Genomic DNA, 19304 nt, shown 5'->3' with positions numbered 1-19304 from the left:
TTCTTTAAGAGTATTATTTTGAATTTCTTATCATTCAGTTCATAGATCTCCATTTCTTCAGGGTCCATTATTAGAGCTTTATTAATTTCCTTCAGTGGTATCAGATTTATTTGATTTCTTTGTGATCCTTCTGTCCTTGCGTTGGCATCTGTGTATTTGAGGAGGTGGTCTCCTTAGGTTCATTTTCACAGGAAAAGACCTCTTGTCAACCCAGTTTGGGATTCTGGATGGGCCAATTGGTAGTGTATACTGTCAGGCAGCATTTGCTTTCAGCATGTCTAGTGAGGTACCACTAGTAAGGACCACTGTCCTTACTTTGAGGTTGGGAGGGGCCTGCTGGCTAGGTCCTGTGGTTGGATAAATCTACTAGCTAGGCTCCCTGGGTGGGTGGGGCTGCTGGCTGGGATTCATGGTCAAGCAGGACCACTGTCTAGGCTCCATAATTGCTTCTGGTTGGGCAGGGTCACAGACTGTGTTCCCTGGCTGGCTGGTGCACCTGTTTGGTTACTGATTAGGTAGGGTCACAGGCTGGATTCTTAATCACCCCTGATTAAGTGGGTCCCAAGGCTGTGCTTCCTGGCCACTTGCCAGTCTAGACCTTTTGAATTGGCCCTGATTTTGATAGTCTCTTGGTTTCTTAAAACCATTGAAAGCTAAGGGAATTACAGTATTTTATTATTTTGGCTGGCCTACATCTTCCAGTTTATCTCTTTTACTTGGACAACATATGAGAATTCTTTCTTATAACTGTGGTTTGAGAAAATGTCTTCACAGGGATGGTGGATAAGAGCTCCAGATTAGAAATTAGACTGTCCTGACTCCAACCTGTGGATTACTGGGTCAAATGGTTGTGTGTTTATAGTTAGTCCTCATATATGGTGTGTTAATTTACACTTTTCCCAGCAGTACAATGAGGATGTCTGTCACTTTACTACTTGACCAGGGCAGTATATCATCAAATTTTTGGTCTTTGCATATACTATAGGTTTGAAAAAATTGTCCCAGTGTAGTTTTATTTCTTTTTTGGTCCATGTGTTATTTACAGGTGTATTATTTAATCCAAATTTGGGGGATTTTTTAGATATGTCTCTTACTGATTTCTAGTTTAACGTGTGGCCCGAGAGCATACTTTACATGATGTAAGTTTAAAATGCTTTAATTCCACAAAGTTTATAAGACCCATATATCCTTTTTTGATATTTTCTGTTTGTCAGTATTGGCATGAGTCTTTGGTCTGGAGTAATAACAGCACTGGCAATAAGCCTGGCTCCATCGTGTGTTTAGGGAGTCATGTCTTACTGAGGGTGTAGAGTAGTCTCACTTCTGTAACACGTTACCACAGACTAGGGGGCTTAAATAACAGAAATTTATTTCTTGAGACTGGATCAAGATGCTGGCAAGTTTGGGTTTGATTTTACCTGAAGCCTCTCTCTTAGGCTTGCAGATGCCTGCTTTCTCTCTGTGTCTTCATGTGGTCTTTCTTCTGTGTACCTGTATTTCTGTATATGGGCTGCCGAAGCGAGCACTTGTGTACCTTTATTTCTGGTGTCTCTTTTTCTTCTTATAAGTACAATAAGTCTTATTGGACTAGGGCCCCACCCTATGACTTCATTTAACTTTAATTACCTAGTCAAAGGTCCTATTTCTAAGTACAGTCACACTGGAAATTAAGCCTTCAATGTGTGAATGTTAGGTGGCTTCATTTCAGTTCATAACAGAATGGGCATGGGGAGTGGGTATATGCATTAGAAATATATGCCTTGTGCCAATTCTGTGCAATGTAGTCAATGTATGTTGATAAATATACACGATGATTATGTAAAAATACTATCTGATGTTTAAGTTGGTTTCTATGATCTATTGGATCATAGGAAAAGCAAGAGAGTTCCAGAAAAGCATCTATTTCTGCTTTATTGACTACGCCAAAGCCTTTGACTGTGTGGGTCACAGCAAACTGTGGAAAATTCTTAAAGAGATGGGAATACCAGACCACCTTACCTGCCTCCTGAAAAATCTGTATGCAGGTCAAGAAGCAACAGTTAGAACCAAACATGGAACAACAGACTGGTTCCAAATTGGGAAAGGGGTATGTCAGGGCTGTCTGTTGTCACCCTGCTTATTTAACTTATATGCAGAGAGCATCATGTGAAATGCCTGGCTGGATGAAGCATAAGCTGGAATCAAGATTGCTGGGAGAAATATCAATAACCTTAGATATGCAGATGGCACCACCCTTGTGGCAGAAAGCAAAGAAGAACTAAAGAGCATCTTGATGAAAGTGAAAGAGGAGAGTGAAAAAACTGGCTTAAAACTCAACGTTCAGAAAACTAAGATCACAGCATCTGGTCCCATCACTTCATGGCAAATAGATGGGGAAGCAATGGAAAACAGTGAGAGACTTTATTTCCTTGGTCTCCAAAATCACTGTGGATGGTGACTGAAGGAATGAAATTAAAAGACACTAGCTCCTTGGGAGAAAAGTTATGACCAACTTAGCATATTAAAAAGCAGGGACATTCTTGGCAAAGAAAGGTCCATCTAGTCAAAGCTATGGTTTTTCCAGGAGTCATTCATGTATAAATGTGAGAGTTGAACCTCAAAGAAGACTGAGTGCTGAAGAATGGATGCTTTTGAACTGTGGTGTTAGAGAAGACTCTTGAGAGTCCCTTGGACAGCAAGGAGATCAAGTCAGTCCATCCTAAAGGAAATCAGTCCTGAATATTCATTGGAAGGACTGATGCTGAAGCTGAAACTCCAATACTTGGATGCAAGCAGCTGACTCATTGGAAAAGACCCTGATGCTGGGAAAGATTGAAGGCAGGAGGAAAAGGGGACAACAGAGGATGAAATGGTTGGATGGCATCACTGACTTGGTGGACATGAGTTGAGCAAGCTCCGGGAGTTGGTGAAGGACAGGGAAGCCGGGCGTGCTGCAGTCTATGGGGTCGCAAAGAGTCGGACTCGGCTGAGTGACTGAACTGAACTGAAGTTGGTTATATAATTCTGTGAGTTAATAATATCCATTTGCGTCTTAAAAATCTAAAAAGAAATTGAGACATATTTTATGAGCAGTGAAATGAGTGTCCAGCTGCTGTTGGGTGTAGTGTTCTGTTAGGTGTAATTGATTGATAGTATTTTAGTAGTTATCTATTACTGTGTAACAAATCACTTCTAAACTGAGCAGCTTAAAATGACAGACATTTATTATCTTATATTTTTTGTGTACCAAGGATTCTGAAGTGGCTTAGGTGTGTGGTTATGGCATTGTACACATAGTATCTCTCAAGAGGTTGTAGTTAAGATTGTGGCTGGGGTTATTATAGGCTTCTGAAGTCTTCTTGGGACTGAAGGATCTATTTCCAAGATGAGTCACTCACATGCCTGTTAATGGGAGGGTAAGTTTTTCAAAATATGGGCTTATCATAAGGCTGCTTGTAAAATTTATTTTAATATTTTTTATAATGACAATGAATTCTCCTAGACTTTGTCTGAAAAGTTTTTATTTCTCAGTTTTGAAAGTTATTTTATGTTAAGAATTCTGGATTTGCAGGGCTATTTTGTTTTAGCATTTTAAATATGTCTCTCCATTGTGTTCTGGATTCTGTGATTTCTGATGAAAAGTCTGCTTTTATATATTGGTTGCTTTGTGAGTTCTTAGATCTGTAATTTTATGATTTTCAATACATTTGGAGAAAATATGACCATTCTTCACATATTTGTTCTGTTTCTCTCCTCTTTTTGGGATTCCAGTGTAAGGCAGTGTTGCTTGTTTTTACCCCACTCCTCACTGAAACGCTCTTTCTTCTCAGTCTTCATGCATTATTTTGCATAGTTACTTATTGCTTAGTCAGTAAATTACTAATCTTCTCTTTCTAGTGTCTAATATATTGTTATCCCATCAGGTGTATTTTTTTGTTTCTAGCGTATTTTTCATTTATAGAAGTTTGGTATGGGTCTTATTTATTATCATGGTGTACAATGTGAGGAGATTCTCTTTCCTGCCCCTAAAATTGTATGGTTATTCAATTATCTCAATACCATTTCTCTGAATGAGTCAAGTTTTTCTCATAGATTTGAAATCTACCTATGTCATGAATTAAATTCCACATATATTTGATTCTATTTTGGGATTCACAGTAATTAACATGCCCATTGTTAATATCTTTTCACATACCAGTGCCACATTGTTTTCTTTCTGCATTCAATTTATAATTTATTTGCTATCTTAAAAGTTAAATGTGTGTACATCTTTAATTTTACCTTCAAATCTTCTAATCTTATATGCCTTCTTTAAGTAAGTTTAGAACTTTTTTTTTGCTTAGCCACTCAGTCGTGTCCGATTCTGTGACCCCATGGAATGCAGCATGCCAGGCTTCCCTGTCCTTCACTGTCTCCCAGAGCTTGTTCAAACTCATGTCCATTGAGTCGGTGATGCCATCCAACCATCTCATCTTCTGTCATCCCCTTCTCCTCCTGCCTTCAATCTTTCTCAGCCTCAGGGTCTTTTCCACTGAGTCAGCTTTTCGAATCAGGTGGCCAGAGTATTGGAGCTTCAGCTTGCATCAGTCCTTCCAATGAATATTTAGGGTTGATTTCCTTTAGGATTGACTGGTTTGATCTCCTTTCAGTACAAGGGGCTGTCAAGAGTCTTCTCTAGCACCACAGGACAAAGGCATCAATTCTTTGGTGCTCAGCGTTTTTTATTGTCCAGCTCTCACATCTGTACATGACTACCGGAAAAACCATAGCTTTCACTAGACGGACCTTTCTCGGCAAAGTAATATCTCTGCTTTTTAATATGTTGTCTAGGTTGGTCATAACTTTTTTTCCAAGGAGCAAGTGTCTTTTAATTTCATGCCTTCAGTCACTGTCCACAGTGATTTTGGAGTCCACGGGAATAAAGTCTCTCACTGTTTTCCATTGTTTCCCCATCTATTTCCCGTGAAGTGACCTAACACCACAGGACAGGGACTGGATGCCATGTTAGTTTTTTGAATGTTGAGTTTTAAGTCAGTTTTTCCACTCTCCTCTTTACCTTTTTTAAAGGCTTCTTTAGTTCTTCTTTGCTTTCTGCCATAGGGTGGTGTCATTAGCATATCTGAGGTTGTTGATATTTCTCCCAGTAATTTTTTTTAATTTAATTTTTAATTTTTTAAAAATTATTTTTTATTGAAGGATAATTGCTTTACTGATACCAGTAATCTTGATTCCGGCTTATACTTCATCCAACCAAGCATTTCACATAATATACTCTGCTTTTTTATAAATTAAATAAGAAGGGTGACAATATACAACCTTGATGTACTCCTTTCTCAATTAGAGCTTTTAATTTTCATTAATCTTTTGCTTTTCTGGTACTTTAGGTCCCAGTAAATAACATTAAACCTATCTCAATGGAATTTAAAGTGTTTCCTTTTATTCCTTAACTATTCATGTAATATAACAGTTTTAGACATGAGGTTAATCGGTCCTTTACTCAAGCCATGCATGTGAAAGATGTAGATATAGAGATACAAGGTAAGAACACATATAGGTGAGTTTCTGTCCAAACTCCCTCTTTGTTTATTTTATAGATTACTTAATTGCATGTATCATTAATGTCTAATCTCTAGAATGTAAACTCCCTAAAGGCTGGATAGCAACACTGTTTTGATTATTCTAACCTTAAAATAAATTAGTACCTGATAAAACTACTCTCATTACATTTATTTTACAGAAGATTCTCAGCTTTTAATTTTCCATCAGAACTTTAGAATCACCTTGTTTATTCTTTATTGATATTTTTACTGAGGTCAAATTATGTATGTAGATTTGTTGCATACCATATATATCTTTATGATATGCCTTTTGTGATCTTCAGGAATCTTTTAGCAATTTTATTAGATAGGTCGATTAGTGTTTCTGATATTTCCCTATCTGTAAAATGAAGAGATTATTTCAGGGGCTTTTAATTTGGGATGCATTATTTTCTAGGGATCTCTATAAATTATCATTGTTGTTTAGTTGCTTAGTTTAGTTGTTAAGTTGTGTCTCTTTTGTGACCCCATTTATTGTAGCCCGCCAGGCTACTCTGTCCATGTGATTTTCCAGGCAAGAATACTGGAGTGGGTTCCCATATCCTTCTCCAGGACATCTTCCCAGTCCAGGAATTGAACCCGGCATCTCCTCCATTGTCAGGCGGATTCTTTACCATTGAGCTACCAAGAAAGCCCTCTATGAATTACCTTAGATTATATGTGAAATTATTCTTTGCATGTAATTTGTGCTACATTAGGAATGTCATGTACATGCCACAGTCTCATTTTTAGGGGAGCTTATCTCAGATGCTTTTCTAATTTTTGAAATATGTGGTTGAGTTATTTGAGCTGGCTTCTCCTTGCCCTTCTTCCCCGCAGCAAAGTCTTAGTGATTGCAAATGGATGATCAGAATCCTCTGGTCCTTTTTCTTTCTTGCCATCCTATCCCTTTCCCTCCTGTCCTGTTCTGCCCCCTCTCTTTTTTTCAGCATATAGGAACTCTGTTTTTAGTCATTTAAATTTGGTATTAGTGGAATCACATGGAGGGTTTGTGTGATGCTGATAATATTTTGTTGCTTGATCTGATTGCTGCTAGCATGGATGTGTTCAGTTTTTGATACTTCATTGAGCTGAACACTTTGCTTTTGGGCAGTTTTCTTTCAGTTCAATGAAGATTTTTTAAAAAGTTGAGGTAAAATAAAATTTGGAGATGCTGTTTTATCAACTGTTTCTATAGTTCTATTTGACCATCCTATTTATTGCCATAACATCCTGCTTCACTAAGAAATATTTAACCTTCTTACTCATTCAGAACTGATGGGTTCCTTGAAGAAAAAATCTGTGACCTGTGAATTGCAAATGCAAATGCATTACTTCCTGCCATTTTTCCTTTGGAGCCATACCGATTGTCTAAAAGCCCTGTCTCTATTCACCTGGGGAGAGAGCTTTAGAACCTGATTGTATGTAGTCGCATTTGTCATACCTTTTGACAATATGCTCAATCCACAGAGCTTTGCATGTGTAGCCTAGCTCCTTCATTTCATTTGGTCCGTAGCCCAGATGTCAAGTCTTCAGAAAGGCCTTCCCCGACAAACCCAATTTAAAGGTGCCTATTGACCCGTTCTCTAAATCATGCTATGGTATTATTTTGTAGAGCTTATTTTTCGTATTAATTTGTTTCTCTATCCTCTGCCTCAACCCACTTCTCCCCTCGATAGGAAGTTAGCTGCATGAGAGCAAGGCCTCTATTCCTAAGGCCTAAGTGCCAGGCATATAGTGGTTCTTAAAAACATATTCAAAAATTGGGATTATTAAATGAGTTCTGTTTTTTCTTTAATTGGATGCCCTTGAAATTATTTTTGGAATTCTGCTATCAGATTAAATCTTTGTTTCACCAAACCTTTATTGAGCACTTGCTGTGTAATAAGATGTTTTAGTTACCTGTATTATTTCTTAGACTAAAATGCAAAAACCAATTTTGTTTGTCAATCTCATAGTGTCTTATTGGAGAAGGAAATGGCAGCCCACTCCAGTATTCTTGCCTAGAGAATTCCGTGGACAGAGGAGCCTGGTGGGCTATACAGTCCATGGGGTTGCAAAGAGTCGGACACGACTGAAGTGACCTAGCACACACGCATAGTATCTTACAGTTATTCTGTGACCTTAGTTTCTTAGTCGCTTAGACCATTCTTGCTGTTCCTTCACCTTTGTTCCAGGTTGAAATCTTATTCCTCAAAGCCATTTGACACTGTTCAGATGTTCTTCACTTTCCATTCAGTAGCTGTTTTGATTTCATTTCTTTCGTACACAGAAAGCGTCTAAGAAAGCTTTCTGTTTCTACATTCATGCTAATAAGCACTTCAGTTAAATTATATTAGATTTAGAGGAGAATTTTAAAAGTTTCTTTGAATTTACTTAGATTTTATGTACCCCATCTGAAAGAAGTTCTTAAGTTCCTATTTTCCTTTAAATAAAGATTTGGACTTCTAGGTGTAATGAAAAGTGAAAGTGAAAATGAAAGTTGCTCAGTTCTATCTGACTCTGTGACCCCATGGACTATCTGGTCCATGAAATTCTCCAGGCCAGAATACTGGACCGAGTAACCATTCCCTCCTCCAGGGGATCTTCCCAACCCGGAAATTGAACCCAGGTCTCCCACATTACAGGTGGGTTCTTTACCAGCTGAGCCACCAGGGAAGACCTTAGGGTATGACTTTTTTTTCCCTAACTTTTTTCATTCTGTGATAAATATGGAAATGATATTTGGATGGGACACAGAAGCAGCTGAGGAGGCTGCTCAGACCCTGCCCGTCTATCTATGTGAGGACTGAGGCAGTCTATCTGTTTCTACACTATAATATGTTGACCTGATGTTTGGAAGCTCTGCTTTAAGGGTAGATAGACTTAAGTAGTATGTGAGCACTCTGTTTTATTTTTTTGTGTTTGTGTATATTTTTCTTAAGAAAGAGTTATAACTTTCATTAGATGCTGAAAAGGGTCTATTAGCCAAAAAAGGTTAATAATGAACGTTCAGATTGTCAAACTAAGCCAAATGAATGGCATAACTTATTGTTCATTTTGGGGGTAGGTTTTTTCCTTTTGATTACATAGTTATACATATATTTATCTTACAGAATTTAAACATTGTAGGCACAATTAATGTAGACAGTAAAAGTATGCTGTATCCCATTTTCAGTTAATTTCTACAAAATTTGGTGTACATTTCTCTGAATATTTTTATTCTTACAGATGTTATTTTTTCTATTCTTTGTCCAAAATTTTATTTATAAAAGATTATTTTATATATATGTACATTTATATGTATGGTATGCAATTCTTTTCTCATTTATTTTAGATATAATTCCACTTCAGTACTTATTGATCTACCTCATTCATTATAACAAATTCAGTGTTTTTTATTGATTTACAAAATTTTGGTTAATCTTTATTACTGAACACATGAGTAATTCTTAACTTTCTTGCATTGCAAACTGTGGTACAGTGACTATATCTGTAGATATATTCTTTTTTTTTTTTTCCATTTTATTAGTTGGAGGCTAATTACTTTACATCATTACAGTAGTTTTTGTTATACATTGAAATGAATTAGCCATGGATTTACATGTATTCCCCATCCCAGTCCCCCCTCCCACCTCCCTCTCCACCCGATCCCTCTGGGTCTTCCCAGTGCACCAGGCCCGAGCACTTGTCTCATGTACCCAACCTGGGTTGGTTATCTGTTTCACCCTAGATAATATACATGTTTCAATGCTGTTCTCTTGAAACATCCCACCCTCGCCTTCTCCCAGAGTCCACAAGTCTGTTCTATACATCTGAGTCTCTGTAGATATATTCTTGCAAATTTAGAATTATTTCTAACTACAAGAAGTAGAAATGCTCAGGTAAGGTTATGAATACCTCAGGTGTTAATGCTGTTCTGTGCTTAGTTGCTCATTTGTGTCTGACTCTTTGCCGCCCACAGACTGTAGCCCTCCAGGCTCCTCTCTCCATGGGATTCTCCAGGCAGGAGCACTGGAGTGGGTTGCCATGCCCTCCTCCAGGGGACCATCCCAACCCAGGGCTTGAACCCAGGTCTCCCACATTGCAGGTGGACTCTTTACCGTCTGAGCCAGCAGGGAAGCCCAGAGTATTAATAGATACTGTTAAAATGTCATCCAGAACTGGATCTATTTATCCTTCCCTGTGTATGATGACAAATTTCTGAACATGCTTTCCAGTGAGTTAATAAAGTGAATTTTCCCTAATCTGCAAGATGAAAAAACATTTTTATGTTATCAAAAATTTTAGCCATACACAAAGGTAAAGATAGAACTTTGAACCTCCATACACCTATCATCGGACTCAATATTTATCAAGATTTTTGACATGTTTGCCTCATTTTCTTCTTTTTTCTCTTTTGCCAAAATGTTTTGAAACAAATCCCAAACATGTTTGATCACTGCCTTATATGTTTCAGTGTATTTTCTTTCTTTAGAAAAATTTTTAGCCTTTTAGTGGAGAAAATTTCATACAGGTATAAAAGCAATGAGTGTAACTTAATTGATACAACATTTTATTAGGAAAAAACTCCTTTGGTGATGTTTTGTTAAGGACCAGTTAAAACTGCATTCTTTTGTCTTGATGTCTTAAAAATCTGAAAGTGGTGGTACTTCATTGGCTTTGATGTTGGCCCACATTCTGCTTAATGAGTGTAACAGAACCCCTTATCAGTCTCCCAGTTTCTACAGTTATCAACTCAAGCTGGGCTTGGTATACTCCTATTTATTTTCCTTTACACAACCAAATTGTTTTGAAGCTAGTCTCATACATTGTAGCATTTTATTCATAAACACTTATATAGAGATATCTAAAAGACAAGACTGTCCTATTCAGTGATAACCACAATGCTGTTGTCATACCTCCACAAAGTTAATTCCTTATTACTGTTAAATATCCATGAACATTTTCTTACATAACCACAATGCCATTATCTTACCTAGTAAAATTATTTAACAAACTAGTACTCAGTTCTTATTTGGACTTCTGTTTTCTAAAGAATGCCTTTTCCAAGTTGGTTTAGGTTAGAATCCGTTCACATGTTGCATTTGGCTACTGGGTGTCTCAGGCCCCTTAACCCATGCTCCTTCTGCCTCCTTCTTCTGTCAGCCACTGGCAGGTTGCAGTGATGAGCTGCAGTGGAGTCAGTTGTCCTATATAATGTTCTACTTTCATGATTTTTCTATTCACTTTCTTATGGTGTCATTTAACTTATTTCTTTATCTCTTAGCTCTAGAGACTTCACTACTTAGCTCTAGTGTCATTTCGGTTAAACTTGTTTGGTAAAAACTGTTTGTAAATGGCACTGTGTACTTCAGAAGCATCATTGCATCTGATTTTTTTTTTCCCTCTTCTGGTGATACTAAGATTGATATGGATGTAACAGTCTGCTCTCTAAGTGGAAAATTTCTCTTTAAGCCTTTCTTTAATGACTCCATTGCATGGGACAGTTATTTTATAGGTATCACAAAATGGTGATTTTCTAATTGCTCATTTTTTATTTTAATAACTTCATTCATTTGATTGTTGCAGAACTTGAACATCTTTTCATATTTGTTGGTCATTCCCTTCTTTTGTGAATTGCCCATGACCTTGGCTGTTTTTTTATGAATTATTTTCTTTTAAACCCATTTTTCAAGAGTTTAAAGATCATAGATATTAATATTTTATATGTTATAAATGTTTTTTCCAGTTTGTAGTTGTTTTCTGCATAGAAACTTTTAATTTGTGTAGCCAATTTTTAGCTTTCTTCTATGACTTTGACTTCTGTTCTTTGAGATAATATGAGTAATGGTTTATTTTCTTCCTGGTAAATTTTTTCCTGCTTGATTTTTCATCTATGTGGAATATAGTTTGTATATGGTATAAGAGAAGGATCAAATTTATTTCCTGCAATGTAACCAATTAGTCCTTTAGCAATTTATTGAAAATTTTCTACCCACCCGCCCACACATTAATTGACTTAGGTATTACATAGTCTGTTTCTAGAATCCATTGTGGTTTATTGATATCATATTATCACAGATTTTATTTTGTTTTTATTAAAAATTTTTTTTATTGGCATATAGTTTACAGCAAAGTGAATCAGTTATATACATATGCATATATCCACTCTTTTTTTGATTCTTTTCCCATATGGGTCATTATGGAGACATTACTGCATATTTTAAATTATATTGAGTTTGTCTTATGTTTTAAAGTGTAGATCACTATCATTAATCATTTTGTAAGATATTTTACTTATTCTCTTTCACACATATGATTTTCCATTTGAACTTTAGAATTCGTTTGTGATTAGTCCCACTGAAATTTAAATCTAATGTCATTGCATTTGGTGGAAGAGACTTTTTTTTTAGTCTTTTTCCATTTGGGAATGTGGTTTTTCTCTATTCAGATTTTTATGTTTTTCAGCTAAAATAGTTTCTCCATCTGTTGTAATAAGTTTCTTTCTAGGTCTGTTTCATGTTTAGTGTGTTTATTTTGTGTTTGGTCACAAAATACCTTATTTATGACCATTCAGATTATAAATATAAAATAGTTTACTTCAATTTTGCTCAAATATACCAATCATACTTTAAAATTAGTATAAATAAGATCAGAAGAAATGTGCATACTTAAGTGTATATACTTTTCAAATAAACTCTTAAGTATTTATATCACTTATCTATTCATTAATGCAATAAGTTAGAAATAGTTAAGGAATGGAAAATGCAAGTTTTTGAAATAATCCCAGTTTATAATTCCCAAGTTTAGGAAATAATCAATTTTTACTTAATGATTTATAAAGTAAAAGTAATAAATTAATCCTTGAAACTAATAAATTGCAGTTAAAAAGTATAAAGTTGGTAACGAGATTTCTTTTTGTATTCTAGTTGAAATGTAACTGATATGATGTTTTATTAGGAAGAAATCTTCCTCAGTGCCAATTTTTATTTAAAGATCAGTTAAAACTACATACTTTTAACTTGGTGCCTTAAAATCATAAAAAGAGTAAGACATTCCTTTTGATATTGGCCCACATTCTGTTTATGGATATTGTAAATAGAATTAATATATTCTTAGCAGATTTGACAGCACCATTAATTTTTTTTTTCTTTTTCCTATTACAGGTTTTGCAAAAGGCATCAAATTAAATCAAGTTCAAATATTCCCTGTGTCCCCAAAGACTTACTGATGATGTCTGAATTTGTTCTTCCAAGATTTATTTTTTGTCTTATTCAGTATTTAAGAGAAGGCTATAATGAACCAGGTATGTTTAATCCATTTTTTTGTTAGTACTCTTTTTAAGTTCTCAATTAACAAAGTTTAGCACTAACAATGAGGTAAATTTTTTCAGATACCTTTTTTTTTTTGCTTAACGTTTTTTATGTGATGATTATGATATACTAAATAAAAGCACACTAAATATCAATTATATAACCTCATAGATACCTTGTAGTAGGCACAGTGTGGCAATCTGTTTTGCTGGGTCATAAATGCCTCTGATCAAACTTATTTGGCCTTCTGCAGAAGAGGAAATAATTATTTTATGGGGTTGAAGTGATTTGATTTGTGATTGTATTGTGATAGAGCAGAATTAAGAAGTCTTGAAAGTGTTTGACTTTAACTTAGATTTTTAGGAGATAATCTATTTCACCAATCTCTCTCCCTCCTCCTTTTTTGTAGAGGTCTATATATATTTATTCCCCTCTTTATATAACAACTTAGGGAACAAATTGCTTATTCCCATATTGTTGGTAGAATGTATCTCTGTGAGCATCCTGATTGTATTGAAAAGAGAAAAGAAACATGCAAATTATCATTATACTTACTTTTTAAGATTTAGTCACAATCTTGATTAATATGCTTTAGTTAAATGTCTCAACTTAGATATCATTTATTAAAAGTTCTCAGTCTGATGTTGTGACTTACAGATATCAATTAGTGGTATGAACCAAACATTAACTTTTTATGATGGCTTTTGCCTTTCTAGAGATACTTGCATTTTTATCATTTAAGGGCCTGCATTTGCATTACTTTTAGAGCTTTTAAATTATTTAATACTGTAAGTAATCTTAAATCCAATTTGAAGCTATGGCACACATGTTTATCTTCTCTCTTGCATCTAGAAGTGTGAAGAATTATAGTATCGTCATCATTTCTAAAACTATTGTGTTATTTGCATAGTGAACAAATACTTATAGTTTCTCACTTCTACTTTTAAGCAGAATATAGTCTTTTGTATTTGACAAATACTTGTGGTATGCATTAAAATAGAGAAAGGAATATTATTTTGATTTAGTCCCAAACTGCTTTCTCTTTGGAATGAAGGAACTGGAGACCAGCAGGGTTATTGAAATTTCCTTACATTTTATTTTATGTATGTTAGTTAACAGATTTTTTGGATATTCACATTTTATGCTACAAGTGTCCTATTCTGGAAAAATAATAGGTAGAAATCACTTATTATGCAAATCTTAAAGCTTACCATTAGTTAATCAAAGAGTAATTAATATGAGTATATATTATATTTATATTTTCCTTGGTGACACTTAACAGTTATAAGAGGTGGATGACATAGGTACATAGTTTTGATAATTATGTTACCATTATCTGAAAACATAAAGGAATGAATGGGAGCACTTTTTTTGTTTTAAGATGAATTTTGTGAACTTAGGTTCATGAACTTTTTCTCTCTGTATTACTGCTTGTACTCAGCATTAATTTCTTATGTCTATGCAAAAGTAAACTACTACATTCATTTGTGCATAGATCACTGTTTGAAATTAAAGAGAAAAAAAAAGAATATTTGAAATCATCCAATCTGAGATAATGGAAGCTGAGGTAATCTTATGGTTTGACAGTTACCTGGAGTTCTATTTTCCATTTCACCCTACCATCGTTTCTGTCAGAGCTTGTGTTAGAGCCCCTGGAAATAAAAAACAAATGTTAATTAAATTTCTACTACGTTGTGACATAAGTCACTGGGGAGAATAGAAAGAAGAAGAATACACAGTATTGGTTTTCCACTGAGAAAGTAAGGTTTTGGCTTGGATTCCATGACTCAGAGTTATCTGTAATTTTATTCACAGATTATCTTTGAACTAGATTGGGGGTTCCTTGGGGGTAGGAACTATGTCTTACTTAGTTTTGCTTCTCAGTGTTTGTCATATAGTAGATACTCAATAAATGTTTAAAGAACTTGATGTCTCCTTTTTTGGGCACACAGGCCCCCTGTTAGCTCCCTTATATGCATTCTTCTTTTAACCAGTTATAATTAAGCTGTAAATTTCTCTCTTCACTTCTTTCTTTTAGACCTCAGTTTTTCTAAAACATCTTCTTTTTCTTCTCCTCTTAACTATTCTTTTTAATTTGCTGTCCAGATTTCTAGATTTCTTCTCTTCCCCTCTACCAGCATATCTTGCCTGGTATTTTAAAATTGTTTTAGTAAAAACATCATATTTTTCTAATTAGTTGCTTTGACTTTTAGCTAACATGAGTCTTTATTTTTGGAATATGATAAAGGATGGGTTATTTGCTACACAGATTTTAATTTAGAACTGATATAATTTTGTCCTAATATTCTTGTACTATCTGAATATATTTGATTTCTGTCTTGTTTTGTTTTAGAGAGTAATCTTAACTTTTTCTTAAACTCTGTTCATCTAATTTTGAGATGATCTTTTGATTACATGTATATATCTGTAAGTATAGAACCCTCAGTTGAATGCATTTTACACATATTAAGTGATTAATACTTTATGAGTGAGTGAGTGAATGAGTGAGTGAAAGTCACTCAGTCATTTCTAACTCTTTGCGACCCCATATACTGTGATCCAGCAGGCTCCTGCCTCCATGGAGTTCTTTAGGCAAGAATACTGGAGTAAGTTGTCATTTCCTTCTCCAGGGGATCTTCCTGACCCAGGGATTGAACCCAGGTCTCCTGCATTGTAGGCAGATTCTCTACTGTCTGAGCCACTTGGGACACCCAGTACCTTATGAAGTCATCTCTTTTCTCCATCAGTCTTTTCTCAGAGGACTGAATTCCTAAACAAGTCTACCCTAGCTGGGTGCTGAGTAGGTTCCTGCTTTCTGAAACGAGTTCTTATATTAACTTTTTGATTATAAAATGCTGTTATCTAAGTTACTGTGTTTTTAAGGGAATAAAATATTATTCTTAGCAAAATATTTTAAAGAAAATTGATTGCATTTTTTTTTTTTTAGCAGCTGATGTTCCATCAGAGAAAGACCTTAATAAAGTCCTTCAGCTTTTGGAACCTCAAATTTCCTTTTTAGAAGATCTAACTAAAATGGGAGGAGCAATGCGGTCTGTTCTTACTCAGGTTTTAACAAACCAACAAAACTACAAAGATCTGACTTCTGGTGAGTAAAATTTCAAACAGAAGAAAGTTAAAATTTACTTATATTACTATACTAATGAAAAATAAAACTTAAAAGTAAAATGTAGGTTTTTTAGTAGAATGCTAAAGCTAAAAGTTATTAAGAATACTTCCTATATAATGGATAAAGAAACAACCCCAGAAAAATTAAATGACCAGTTCAAGACATCACAATTAACTGATTTTGGAGTTGGGATTAGAACCCAGACTTCCCAAGTTTGGTGTGACATATTTGTAATTATACTCTACCTCGCTTTCTCCAAACAGTAACAGCCATCATTCTCGTGTCTTCATGTTTGGTATCCTAAACTTTTATGTGTATGACCTCGGATTTTATACTGATGTAAAATTTAAGTTATGAAACTTAAAGTTGTTACATATGTTTGTACTGTAATATAAAATAGTTTTTACACCTTTCAGTCAGTTCAGTTCAGTCGCCCAGTTGTGTCCAACTCTTTGCGTCCCCATGAATCGCAGCGCGCCAGGCCTCCCTGTCCATCACCAACTGCCGGAATCCACTCAAACTCATGCCCATCGAGTTGGTGATGCCATCCAGCCATCTCATCCTCTGTCATCCCCTTCTCCTCCTGCCCCCAGTCCCTCCCAGAATCAGGGTCTTTTCCAGTGAGTCAACTCTTTGCATGAGATGGCCAAAGTATTGGAGTTTCGCTTCAGCATCTGTGCTTCCAATAAATATTCAGGACTGATTTCCTTTAGGATGGGTGGGTTGGATCTCCTTGCAGTCCGAGGGACTTTCATGAGTCTTCTCCAACACCACAGTTCAAAAGCATCAATTCTTCGGTGCTCAGTATTCTTTATAGTCCAACTCTCATATCCATACATGACTACTGGAAAAATCATAGGTTCGACTAGATGGACCTTTGTTGGTAAAGTAACGTCCCTGCTTTTTAATATGCTGTCTAGGTTGGTCATAGATTTTCTTCCAAGGAGCAAAGCATCTTTTAAATTCATGGCTGTGGTCACCATCTACAGTGATTTTGGAGCCCCCCAAAATAAAGTCTGTCACTGTTTCCATTGTTTCTCTATCTATTTGCCATGAATTGATGGGACTGGATGCCATGATCTTAGTTTTCTGAACGTTGAGTTTTAAGCCAGCTTTTTCACTCTCTTCTCTTTCACTTTCATCAAGAGGCTCTTTAGTTCTTCGCTTTCTGCCATAGGAATGGTGTCATCTGCATATCTGAGGTTATTGATATTTCTCATGGCAATCTTGATTTCAGCTTGTGCTTCATCCAGGCTGACGTCTTGCATGATATACTCAGCACATAAGTTAAATAAGTAGGATGACAATATACAGCCTTGACATATTCCTTTCCCGATTTGGAACCAATCTGTTTTTCCATGTCCAGTTCTAACTGTTGGCTTCTTGACCTGCATACAGATTTCTCAGGAGGCAGGTAAGGTGGTCTGGTATTCCCATCTCTTTAAGAATTTTCCACAGTTTATTGTGATCCACACAGTCAAAGGCATTGGCGTAATCAATAAAGCAAAAGTAGATGTTTTTCTGGAACTCTCTTGCTTTTTTGATGATCCATTGGATGTTGGCAATTTGATCTCTGGTTCCTCTGCCTTTTCTAAATACAGCTTGACCATCTGGAAGTTCTCGGTTCATGTACTGTTGAAGCCTGGCTTGGAGAATTTTGAGCATTACTTTGCTAGAGTGTGAGATAAGTGCATTCCTTGGCATTGCCTTTCTTAGGGATTGGAATGAAAACTGACCTTTTCCAGTCCTGTGGCCATTGCTGAGTTTTCCATATTTGCTGGCATATTGAGTGCAGTACTTTCACAGCATCATCTTTTAGGATTTGAAATAGCTCAACTGGAATTCCATCACCTCCACTAGCTTTGTTTGTAGTGATGCTTCCTAAGGCCCACTTGACTTCACATTACAGGATGTCTGGCTCTAGGGGAGTGATCACACCATTGTGGTTATCTGGGTCATGAAAATCTTTTTTGTATAGTTCTTCTGTATATTCTTGCCACCTTTTAATCTCTTCTGCTTCTTTTAGGTCCATACCGTTTCTGTCCTTTATTGTGCTCATCTTTCCATGAAATTTCCCCTTGGTTATTTCTAATTTTCTTGAAGAGATCTCTAGTTTTTTCCATTCTATTGTTTTCGTCTATTTCTTTGCATTGATCACTGAGGAAGGCTTTCTTATTTCTCCTTGCTATTGTTTGGAACTCTGCATTCAAATGGGTATATCTTTTCTTTTCTCCTTTGCCTTTCTCTTGTCTTCTTTTATCAGCTCTTTGTAAAGCCTTGTCAGACAACAATTTTGCCTTTTTGCATTGCTTTTTCTTGGGGATGGTCTTGATTGCTGCCTCCTGTACAGTGTCATGAACCTCCGTCCATAGTTTTTCAGGCACTCTGTCTCTCAGATCTAATGTGTTGAATCTATTAGTCACTTCCACTGTATAATAGCAAGGGATAGGGATTTGTCTCTTACAAACTATAAAACCGAGTCTTGAGAAATTCTATGTGATCAGGCTGTAAATCTTGCAGAATTAAAATTTACACTCTTCAAAGGAAGATAGCAGAATCCAGATTCTATGATAATGTGTCATCAGAATATCCAGTATATAATAAATACTGCTAGACATACAAAAAAATAAGAAATTGTGCAGTGTAACCAAGAAAAAGGACACTAATAGAAATTGACCTTGAAATGGCCTAGATGTTGGATTTAGCAGATAAAGAGATTAAAAAACTATTACAGATATGTTCAACAATTTAAAGGAAAGTATGTTCAACTAAATTAAGAAATAATTATAGGAAAGTTTTGTGTTCTCTTGGTCACACTGCATGGGATGCCGGATCTCAGTTCCATGACCAGAGGGTGAACCTGCACCCCTTGCAGTGGAAGCAGGGATTCTTAACCACTGGACCACCAGGGAAGTCCCTGAAATATATTTTGTTAATTAAAAGTACTCCTAAAATTTCATTTATTGTTACTGAGATAAACGCATGATTTTTATTATTCAGAAGATATTTAGTCATTTCTTACATAGGACCCTTGAAGTCCTTTATTTTTTATAAACTGTGGTTGTTTTTAATTTTGGACTTGAGTTGAAGGATAGATGTATTCCTGTTTAATATGTGCTGAAGGTTTTATTTTCTTTTTTTTTTTTAATTAGCCCAGAGATTGGATAGAGATTTAAAAAAACTAAGCTATTCTATTCTAATTATTGAGACTAGCAAAGAGAGGAAATTGAGGAAAGCTCAGCAACTATTACAGAAACTCATTTACTATGTACTTTTATAATCAGAGAGATTGAAACCTTAATTAAAGATGTATAGTCTCCTTGTATGTGTGTGTCTGTTTGCTTAGTC

The 19304-nt window shown here is 35.6% G+C and overlaps 1 protein-coding gene across 1 annotated transcript in view; it reads left to right on the top strand.

The window, feature by feature from the left end:
• UBR3 (ubiquitin protein ligase E3 component n-recognin 3) overlaps nt 1-19304 on the top strand; it is a 194818-nt gene that overhangs the window by 22997 nt on the left and 152517 nt on the right. The window contains exons 2-3 of the mRNA XM_070476042.1: nt 12683-12822; nt 15777-15935. Of these exons, the coding sequence (XP_070332143.1) occupies nt 12683-12822; nt 15777-15935 (299 nt within the window). The remainder of the gene's footprint in view (nt 1-12682; nt 12823-15776; nt 15936-19304) is intronic.

Source organism: Odocoileus virginianus, chromosome 13 (assembly GCF_023699985.2).
Source record: "Odocoileus virginianus isolate 20LAN1187 ecotype Illinois chromosome 13, Ovbor_1.2, whole genome shotgun sequence".
Classification (NCBI taxonomy): domain Eukaryota; kingdom Metazoa; phylum Chordata; class Mammalia; order Artiodactyla; family Cervidae; genus Odocoileus; species Odocoileus virginianus.
Note: the sequence above shows the minus strand (reverse complement) of the source record. Positions and strands in the feature narration are given on the sequence as shown.